General features: G+C 56.9%; 1 protein-coding gene across 1 annotated transcript; it reads right to left on the bottom strand.

Moving 5' to 3' along the window:
• Positions 1-7,272: 7,272 nt before the first annotated feature.
• On the bottom strand, positions 7,273-8,487 carry FOXD3 (forkhead box D3). Its single transcript, XM_027694423.1, has one exon. The coding sequence runs from the start codon at positions 8,485-8,487 to the stop codon at positions 7,273-7,275; it is 1,215 nt and encodes a 404-aa protein (XP_027550224.1).
• Positions 8,488-10,964: the final 2,477 nt, after the last annotated feature.

Raw genomic sequence — 10,964 nt, 5'->3', positions numbered from 1 at the left:
TGGGAAGAAGCTCCTCATCTCATCCCACCCCCTGCCATGGGCAGGGACACCTTCCTCTAGACCAGGTTGCTCCAAGTCCTGTCCAACCTGGCCTTTCCTTCTGGCTGTGTGTAACTGAAACTGAATAGAAAACTCATTCTTTTTAAAACTAACACCACATACTGAGGTTTTCATGTCCAGACCTTCCACATGAGCTGCCAGCAGTGCTCTCCTTGAACTGTAATCCCAGGACTGAAAGTTGTGATGGGTTTAAACACAACTGCTACCAAATGAAAATGTGGTCAAGAAGTGTCTGATTACTTGTAAATGAAATGTTAAGGTAACCAGAGATTATAGGAAACAAAATGATAATTTTTTTTTAGAAGCACATATTGTTTTTAAAATAAATAAGCACTATGAATATAGTATTCCATAACACCAGAGATGGGTTTTCTTTCTTTATGTTCTTCCAGTGCAATAACATCTAGAATACTAATTTCCACTATTGCAACCATTTTCGAGTGTAAATTGCTTGGACATCCTGGTCCCTCCGACACCTGCCATAATTTCTGTCACTTGTGGTGTTACCTCAGGTGAGATAGCGTGAAGAGACTGAAAGTCTGAGGTCTTAAACTGATAAAGGCAAAAATCACATCTGTCTGCTGTTTTACCAAGGTGTTTGGAGCCATAATCCTGTGGAAAATGGCAGATTATGCCCATCAAATTTTACACAGTTTATTTAATCTGTTGTACTCCATCACTTACACTGCTGCTAAGTAAAATGCTTCTATTGCAGGATATTGGTAGGATTTTAAGGGTTGTCTGGAGATCACAACTCTGTAAAATAAGCATAATCCTAAAAACTCATCAACTACGAAGTAACTTGGAATACAGAGTTACACGTCCCGAACCCACTGCGGCTGGAGCTGGTTTATGACACTGAAAACACACAATGCCAAGTGAATTCCCAGCCTAAACCCGGCGAAGAATCACCAGGGCAGATTCCTATTTCAGTCCTCCTCTCTCAGCCCCCTCTCCTTTCCTTCTGCTCTTCCCTCCAGGATTTTCCCTGCCCGGAATTGCCCAAATGGCGAGGCCGGGGAGCACCGCAGCGCTCAGCCACCGTCCGTGATCGTTGCCTATGGGCTCCTACCGCAAAAAAAAGGAAGAAGTTTTTCTGTTTTATCTTGCAGGTTATTCCTAATTAGTTTCTGGAGCTGGAATGGGCGAGCAGGAGCCCATGGCCGCACATTCAAGTGCATTATTTCAATTAGCTGAGCGCTCTTTGTTGCAAGGTGAAATCATTCACTCCCCGGGAAAGCTTTTTTATTGAATGCTTTCTAAATACTTGCATTGGGCGCGTCGCCTGGAATTGAGTCTCTGTCACTAGTGTTTCTGCGGTGACTTTGACCAGATCAATGACTGGAAAAGGCATTAAGGACACATTGATACCGCGGGGTAGGAGACGAGCGGGTTTTGGTGCTCAGGAGTAAAGAGAAACCGATAATGAGCAGATAAACGGCTTTTCTTAACCCTTGGCGTTCTCGAGAGGCTTCGGCAGCTCCGCTGCCTCTTCTCCTCCACCCTGGCTCTCAGGCTTGATGTAAAGCCCAGCAGTGGCAAGGCAAATATCTCCCGGGTATTCTATAAATTTGGAGTGAAATGCGGTCAGGATAATGAGAAAGTCTTTCCTGGGGCAGGCTGGGGGAAGAGCCTGCGGCCATAAAAAGTTCCAGCTCGTCAAGGATTTCGTTTCTGAGCGGAGCCGTGATGCAGGAGCGAGCGGGGAAACAAACTCTGGAGACGTTTTCAATTGCAGATTCACAATCTGACCTTTTATGCCGACACCAGAACATCGGCCGTGATTTAGCGGGCGCAGAGCTGGGCGCTGGGAGCCACGCACCGACAGCCCGCTGGAGCCTCGGCTCTTTCCTATCCTTTCCCGAGCAAAAACAGGAATAAACATTTTTGAAACCACTACCGGGGAGATGGATTTGTTTTATTTTATTCCCCTGAAATACTAGGACTTAATAAAGTAACTAGAAATTATTGAGGGTTTGGGTTTTTTTCTTAAGTCCCTGAGATTCTCTGGGCGTTGGGGGACACGGAGCTTCCCCTGCCCGACCCGGGGACTCCCAGCCCGGGGGATGCTCCGAGCCCTCGGTAAAGCAGAGCGAGACTTTCCATCCCTTCATGGAGAGGAGAGGTTGGGCCGTTTTCCTGTGTCCTGGCTTTTCCCATTTTGCTGAACCTGGAGAAACCCGGGGTTTTATTGCACCTGGAGTTCAAGGACGCTCCTTCTCACACTTCGCCGTCTTAATAAAGTCGCGCAGTGCCTGCTTCCTCAGCTTGCTTACCAAATCCTGGATTAATAAAGTTTACTTAGTTATTTAAATAGATTAAATGTCACATTTTAAATGGAAGGGGAAGGTTCTACCTTCCTGACCTATTTTTCATTTCTGATTTAGAAAAAGGCAAGATTAGCATGGATATTGCATTTTCAAGGACCTCGCCACTATTAAATAGACTGTTAAGTGCATTTTATGGCTGAAGAGTCTGTTCCCAGTTCAGTCTGGAAGACGTGCTAAGTTCATCTCTACCTGCTACATTGAACATTCACTGACTAAAATACTTCCTGTGGATGTAATACCTATACTCTGTATCTTTTAAGTACATAACGCTTTATGTTTTAGCACTGGTAACACGTAATTCAATAAAAGCCCTCGAAATAGAAGTGTTGTCTCCCAAGAAAACTGCATGAGGGTGTTTGGCCGGTTGCAGCGGTTCCCGGCTCGGGGAAAAGGCACAGCGGTGGGAAAGGAGACTTCGGGGAGGGATGACAGGGATGCTCGCGGCTCCGGGCGGGAGTTTAAGCGGGAGCGCATCAGTCGCCGCCCCGGGGGATGCTCGTTCCCGTGCCCAGACCCACGGGGATGGGCAGCGCAACTTGCGCGTGGAACTCGCTGTGATTCCTCACCCGCTGCCTTCTAATACCAATAAATTCCCCCTCGGAATGGCGAGGCTGTTTTTCCGCCTCCCGGGCCGAGCTGATCCCGCGGGGCAGGCGGGGACGGGCCCCGAGTGCGCCTGGGACACGAGGAAGAGTCCACAAAACTGCCCGAGCTGCCCCAGGAGGCAAAATCCCATCGAATTCCCTCGGGAACTGCCCCCCTGCCCCGCACCCGCAGACGGGAGAAAAACTCTTCACCCCCGCAAAAGCAAGTCCTTGTGTCTTTCCCGGAGTGGGAGACCTCCGAGAGCCCAATGAAGGACGAGGGATGGCGCTTCCCAAAGCGAAATGTTGGCCCCCCTTCCTTTGTTTCTGGCCCAGGAGAGCCGCATCCCCAGAGCCGGAGGAAGCGCTGGGAGTCAGGCAGCGCTGGGATATGCGGGGGGTGCGCGGTTAAATGTCCCCGGTACAGCCGGCTCGGACTCTAACCAGTTACCCCCGAGGAACAGGGAACCGTATCCCAAAGGGGTTCGATGTCCCCAGTGGATGATTTTCTCCGGCCACCTCCCTGTGCGACAGACCGAGAAGGAAGGTGTCCGATGGGCATCCCTCCCTTGGTGCCCCCGGAGCGCTCCCGACGGTGTTTCCTCCGGGAAACCGGGCCTCAGTTCTGCCCTCCCGCATCTCCGGAGAGAGGTCTCCGACCGCTACCTCGCCGGGAACACGGCTGTGCCGGCCCGGGGGACTGGGGGCGGAGGGGGGATACCCCGAACGCTGGGGCTCCTTACAGAGGAACAACGTCCACGCGCGATAAATACACAATGTCGCAGATGATCTTTCCTTGCCTTTTCCAACGCTCGCCGCAGCCTCTCAACACCCATTAGCCCCGTCAGCCCGTAACTTTGAGCCCCGCGCTCTGCCCGGGAACAGACCAGGGTGCTATAAATAGGCGGTGCTGGAAGACGGCAGAGCGGAGTGGGGGGGAAGAGGGAGCGCAACTCCCGCGGCCGCGCAGGGAAAGCGAGAGTTCCTCGGGAGCCTAGGAAGTGGCCCTGATGAGCCCATCTCGCCCCTTTTTCAACCAACGTGATGGTTTAGAGGATTAGGGCCAGATCCTATTGTACATTCCTTCCCCGGACGGAGGGAGCGGCGGGGTCGTAATTGCAATAAATAAGGGGGGAAAGTGTCAGCGGGGTGGAGGTGGCTCTGGATAAACTCTCTGGGCTGCGAGGAGGGTCATTTTCGCGGTGTTTCGGATCTAGTTACTTCCAACACACCCCAGGGACCGACGTGACACGACTTACACTAATGGGCATCTGTCACCGGCCGTGTCAAGTTGTGCCATATGCGTCGGACAAGTTTGTGGATGGGAAAAGCAGAGAAAGAACAAGGAAAAGAGTTTCTGTGGTCTGGCTGAGGCCCGTGGCTGAGGAAAGTTCGCCAGGACATGGTGCTCCCGTTTGCCCCCGGCCCGCCGCTCCCAGTCCGGCTGTGGGGGCTGCACCCACTCCTCCGGGCAGCATCGTGCGGGAAAGCCGCTCCCGTCCCGGTTGCAAACCCTCCCCTATATGGGGACCGACTTCTGGCACCCCCGGGACCGCCGAGCCCCGCCGGTAGCTTTGTGCCCATTCGGTGCCGTCCCGGGCGGCTGCGGACACCGGGAGTACTCCCGGACATCTGAAGTGCTCCCAGTTCCCCGGGCTGCTCCCGGCCCCGGGAGCTATGGGGGTGATCCCAACCCCGAGTGATGCTCCAGGCTCCGGGAGATGCGGGATGCTCCCGGTCCCGGGGGTGCTCCTGGCCCCGGGGGGGCGCGCCCATTCCCCGCGGGTGCAGCGGGAGCTGCCGCGCCCCCCGCAGGCCCCGGTGCGCCACTGCAGCCCCGCGGCCACCGCGAGCCTCCCCCGCCCGCGCGGCCCCGCTGCCACTCCCGGCCCCGCGGTTGCGGGACCCGGCGGCTCCCGCGGGGAGGGGGCGGCTGGGCGGGGGTCTCACCGCGGTCCTTCCCCAGCCCTGCGCCCTCCCGGTGCTGCCCGGCCCCGGGGGCCGCCGCCGCCGTCGCCCCTTCCCGGGGTAAGGCTTCTCCTGGCAGCCGCTGTCCTCGACGATCGAAGGAAGACTGGGGGAGAGAAAGAGAGGACTGAGGGAACGGAGGTAGAAGCGGTTCCCGATGGGAGGCAGCGGGAGGAAAGTTGCCGGTGCCGCCGCCGCCGGCGAGCAGATGCCGAGCCGAGGTATTGCTGCTATGTGGGGAAATATGAGCGAGTAATTTTATAAGTAACAAAGGCTGGGGAATGGAATGAGCCCCTGTTATCCGGTGTCCTCTGGAAGCCCTGGATCAGCAGCTTCTTGAGCCTCACAGCGACTCCGGGCAGAGGCTCCTTCCTTTTTTCCCAGGGGATCCGCTAAATATAGAAACCCCCTCAATCGCACAGATCACCCACCATTTGCTGTTTGTGTAAAACCGATTACCCAGACACAACTGTGAAACAACCCGCTCCTCTGACACCGCCACGCACCGACACATTCCGCTCCGCGGGGTTCCGCGGGGCCGTGGGTGCCCGTGCAGGGCCCCGCGTGTCCCCGCTCTCTCCAGGTTCTCCCTGTCCCTGGCAGATGATTAGCGAATCCTTATTTATAAAGTTCAAACGATCTCATCAGCGGGGCTGCTCGGTTTATTTTAGTCTATGTATGCGGAGGTATAAATATTTACTTAGGAAGAAATAATATTTACTGCTTACCAGGAAAGCAAGGACACTTTTATTTATATATTTATTTTAAATCCGCGGCTGCCAGCTGGTTTTTGGAAGGGAAATAAGCGCCTGGTCCGGCTCCTCCCGCAGCCGAGCCTGCCGCATCCCGCATCCCGCCTGCATCTCACGCCGCCGATTTTCCTAACAAAGACAACGAATTATTTGGGCGGAAAAGCAAAATCCGCGAAGGTTTTCAAAGGTGACAAAAAATGTCACGTTGTAAGAAGAAGATAATGAAGTATCAAACACTGTCAGTGCACAGGAGAGACCGAGATCTCTCCAGGCTCAACACCACAAAGCGCCGCTTTAAATATTATAACGGTACATATTAATTCTCTCTCTTTTTTTTTTCCTCTTGGCCGGTTCTTTACTTTAGCCCCGAAAATGTACTTGAATTTGTTTGGTTTTTTTTTAATTTTCACAGCTGCCGTTAAAGCTGAGTTGTTAGGAATTAGCTGGGAAAGGCCAGTTCTTTCCCGCGGGAAGAGCCGCTGCATTAACAGCGATAATTTTCCTGATCGAAACGAAAGATCCGCGCTCGGTCACCGCACGGGCACGACTTGAATATATATAAGTTTTTTTCATATAAAATAAATAATAAACATTGCTTAAACTGACCCAACGTGTTTTATTTAAAATAATTTCCCTTATAATTAGCCCCGAACGCCGACCCAAAGCGTACCTATTCCGGCCGGGAATCCCTCAGTGTCGGGATGCGGAGCCGAAGTCAGGCCGAGAAAAATTTATATATTTAGGGAAACATCACGGCGCGGTTGAGGGAGCCTCGGATCTGCAGGGGAAGGCTTGATTTTGGAAGAATCGGTGTGATGTTGGCCCCGCCGCGGCGGCTGCTCCGGTAACAAGCAGGGCCGGTGGCTTTCGCTGCGCGGCCGCGCAAAGCACACCCCGAGCGACGGGAGATTTCTTGGGAAATCCGCCCGCACCGCCCCGCAGCGCGACCCGCGGAACCCAAACCTCCGCGGGGATGGAGAACCGGAGCTCCGCGCCCGCGCCCCGCGCTGTTTCCCCCCCTCCTCGATTCTCCGCGGCCGCGCATCCCGTCCTGCGAGCGGGGGGTCACAGAGGAGCCGCTCACACAGAGACGGGCAGAGCATTTTAAAAATTTATTTACAAAGTTGTGTACAACACGAAGGGATAACATTTAGAATACATATATTCATTCATATATAAACAGACTTCTATAATAGAATGACAGCGTTTTTCCTCCTTTTTTTTTTCTGCAAAATTCTCTCTCTTTTTTTTTTTTGTTCGTTCGTTTAATATTTAAAATTTCCCCCGCTTATTTTTTTGTACAATTTCGTTTTCTCGTTTGTTCGTTTATTTCGGATAAAACCGCTCGGAGCGTCGGAACCTTCAAAAAAAGTGAAAGTTCGCAGCTCCTTAATCGCGACCGTCATTTCGCCTCTTTAGAAAAATAAAAACCCCGAAAGCAACGTCAGTGATTTTTGATACAAATATGTACAAGCGGCGATGGCCGGTGCCCGCTACCGCTCCGAACCCCAGCGGCCGCGGAGCCCCGAGGGGGCGGCCGGAGCCCTCCGGGGCGATGCCCGGGGCTACCGCCCGGGGCTACTGCGCCGGCCACTTGGCCTGCACGGCGGCGGCGGGGGCTGCGGGCTGCAGGAACTGCCCCGCGATGATGTTGGTAGGCACGCTGAGGATGGGGGCGATGGCCGCAGTGGTCCTGGCCAGCGCCAGAGGCTGGTGGGCCATCAGGGCCGACTGCACGGTGACGGGAGGCCGCAGGAAAGTCTGTGCACTGGCGGCCGAGCTGGCGGCCGGGACGCCGATGATGTTCTCGATGCTGAAGGACGGGCGGCTGCTGGGCTCCGACTTGACGATGGAGCCGGCGGCACCCAGGCTGTTGAGCTGCAGCTGGAGGCTGGGGCTGAGCTGGGAGTTGAAGGCTTTGCGGCTGAGCTCGCTGGACGGCAGCAGCGGCACGGCGGGCGGCAGCATGGGCCCCACCGGAGGGATGTAGGGGTACTGCAGCGCGGCCGCGGCCGCCGCGGGGTGCGTGTAGGCGCCGGGGTGCAGCCCGTAGGGGCGGCCGTAGGGGCCGGCCAGGCCGTAGGCACCGAAACCCTGCATCATGAGAGCCGTCTGGTCCCGCAGGTGCTCCTGCTGGTGCCGCTTGAAGCGCTTCCTGCGGCGGAGGAAGCTGCCGTTGTCGAACATGTCCTCGGACTGCGGGTCCAGCGTCCAGTAGTTGCCCTTGCCCGGATTGCCGGGCTCCCGGGGGATCTTGACGAAGCAGTCGTTGAGGGAGAGGTTGTGGCGGATGCTGTTCTGCCAGGCGGGGAACTTCTCCCTGTAGTAGGGGAAGCGGTTGCTGATGAACTCGCAGATGCCGCTGAGCGTCAGCTTCTTCTGCGGGCTCTGTAGGATGGCCATGGTGATGAGGGCGATGTACGAGTAGGGGGGCTTCACCAGGCTGCTCTTGGGCTTGCTCTGCCCCGCCGCCCCGCCGCCGCCGCCGCCGCTCGCCCCCTCCTCGCCGCCCCCCTTGCCGCCCTCGGCCGTGCCGCCGGGGGCCGCCCCGGCTGGGCTCCCGCTGCCGCTGCTGCCGCTCTCCGCGCCCGCGCCCGGCTCCGCGGGCAGCGCCAGCTCCGCCGCTTCGTCCAGCGGCAGGCGCGGCAGGGCGGCGGGGCTGCCGGCCTCGCCCTCGCTGTCCTTGCCCGGCCCGTCGTCGCCCTCGCCCACCACGTCGATATCCACATCTTCGGCTGCCGGGACGGCGGGGCCGGACATGTCGCTGGCGCTGCCGCCGCCCGACAGGGTCATCCCCGCTCGGCGGGGCGGCGGCGGCGGGGCCTCCCGCCCGCACCGGGGTCCCCCCGCGCCCCGCTCCCGCCGCGGCTCCGACCGGCCCCGGGGGCTACACCCGAGCGGGCATGGGGCCGTCCCCGCGGGGCATGGGGCGGCCGCGCCCGCCGCTCTCCCGTGCGCGGGGCTGCGCTGGCCGCCGGGTCACCTCCCGCCGCCGGGCATCGAGGCTCAGGCGGCCGCTCCGCTGGGTCCCGCCCGCCGCGCTGCGCGCCCGCCGCGCATGGGGCCGCTCCGCGGGCCGCCGCCGCTCCACCGCTCCGTTCCGCGGCCGCGCCGCGCACCGCTCCGCCGCCCTCCGCGCTGGATGGATGGGGGGGTTTTTTCCTTCCCTCTTTCCTCCTCTCCTCTGGGTTGGTTTTTTTTTGGTGGTTGTTTTTTTTTCCCCCCCTCGGCGGAGGGAGGGGACGGAGCTCCCGGCGGCCGGGCGGGGCGGGGGCAGGAGGCCGGGGGTCGCGGGGCCTCGCTCGCCACTTTGGCAGCGCGGCGGTCCCGACTGCCTGATAGATTACTTTCCCGTTAAAGATATACTCGGAGGCGGCTCCACGTGACCGCCTGACGTCAGGCGCCCCGCTGTGAAGTCATGCAAAACTCGAGTTGTTTCATGGACTGTCAACAAAGACCGGCGGTGGCTCCGCTCCGCCCGCCCCGACGGCCCCCGACGGCACCGGGACCCTCCGGCCCCCGCGGACAAGTTGCCGCACCGGGGGCTCGTCGCCGCTTCCGCAGCTCTCGGTGCGCCGGGCCAGGAGCCACCGCTCTCGGTGCGCTCGGCAGCGCAGGCTCGGCGGATGCGCCACCGTCATAGCGCTTAAAAGCACCAAGTTTGGGCTTCGAAACCACTTTTCTGTGGTTTTCTATTTTTTTTTTATTTTTTTTTTCTAGCAGCGCACCACCAACTGGGAACGGAAGATCAGAGAATGGCTATTGATTAATCTATTAGCTTAGTTGCAGAGAGAAATAAAAAAGACGTAAAATAACAAAGGGAAACTATAAATAAAGACCCTTTTAGCTGGTTTCTTTTTTTTTTTTTTCTTTTTCTTTTCCTTTTTTTTTCCTTTCTTTTTTTTTTTTTTTTCTTTTTTTTTTTTTCCAGAGGTGTTAACGACTTAATCATTGCGGGCCTTAGCATAAGAAAAAGTAGGAAATGAGGGAGTGTGTGTGAATGTGAGGACCGTATTGCCGCGGCCCCAGGTAAGCCCCGGCCCGGGGAGAGGCGCCCGGCGGGGCGGGAGGGGGCCCGGTCGCCCACCCCTGCCCCGGTGCGGGACCCCCCGCCCGGGCCCTCGGCCACGGGTGGCTCACGGTGTTTAGCTTTTTAATCCGTCCCGCCGAGACTTTTGCTCTTGTAGTTCTCGCACATGCTGTCCGATTTCGGTAAATGCAATTAAATTAGGAAAATGTCCCAGGAGCGAACGATTTCCTACGAGCGGTGCTGGCTTAGGGAAGGCAATTCCCTCCCTTCCCCCAAAATTCATCGGAGTCTTGCTAAGGTCGATGTCCCGGCCTCTCCCAGAGCCCCGACGGATCGCTGCGGGTGGGCCCGACCCTGTGGAAGGGGCCGCGGGGAGGATGGGGGGGAATTTCAGGCTGGTTTCTCCCTGCGCTCCGTTTTTCCGCGTTTCCCAGTGGATCTCCGCGCCCCGTGGACCGTGACCCTGGGCTCCGCACCCGCGCACCGCCCTCTCACACACACACACACAGACTCAAATACCCACAGCAACACTCGCACACTCCCGTTATGTGTCCCCCCCGTCTCACCGCAAAGGCTTTCCTAGGGAAAAAGGAGAAAAAAACCCAACTCCGCAGCCCCCCGTTCCATTTGTTGCGCTGTTCTTCGACACAACAAAAGTCAAATTAATTGATTCATACCATTAATTACGGTGCTTAGCGTGAAAAGAAACGTTTCCCCTCGATTAGGGCTCTATTGTGCTAATCCCGTGTTCAATCACGGCTGCCGGCTGAGCGGGGCCGCCCCGCTCCGCGCCTTTCCGCGCCCCTCCGCGGGCGCTGTTGCGGCTCCAGGCCTTCATCTGGTGAAGTTTAGGGCAGTATTTTGGAGCCCATCCCGTTAGAAAGTATTTAGGAGCCCATCCAGCCGGAGTGGGGAGGGAGAAAAGCTTTTCTAAAAATCAGGAAAGTTTTCCCCAAATATCTCGGGAGCCCCCGAACCCATCGAAGTTCAAGGGCTGAAGGGGAGCGGGAGCAGGAAGTGCGCCCTGCAAAGCGATAAAATAATTAAAGCAGCTTCTGTGGAGGTGGAAACCCACAATAATGACACAACCAGAAATAGAAAGTGGGCGCCCATATAGACAGATAGATTTAGCAACAGGAGAAAAACAAACTGTATCGTCCGGATCGATACGGAGTCAAATAGAGACACAGCAGAGCAGCGTGGAAAGGGAGGATGGAATAAGTTATGATAGAGAGGGAGA

The sequence above is a fragment of the Neopelma chrysocephalum genome, unplaced genomic scaffold, assembly GCF_003984885.1.
Source record: "Neopelma chrysocephalum unplaced genomic scaffold, ASM398488v2 Primary Assembly neopelma1_97, whole genome shotgun sequence".
Lineage (NCBI taxonomy): Eukaryota > Metazoa > Chordata > Aves > Passeriformes > Pipridae > Neopelma > Neopelma chrysocephalum.
The sequence above is the reverse complement of the archived record's forward strand: the minus strand, read 5'-3'. Positions and strand labels throughout refer to the sequence as shown.

Coding starts and splice junctions, on each gene's coding strand:
- FOXD3 (XM_027694423.1), bottom strand. CDS start 8,487: ATGACCCTGTCGGGCGGCGGCAGCGCCAGCGACATGTCCGGCCCCGCC.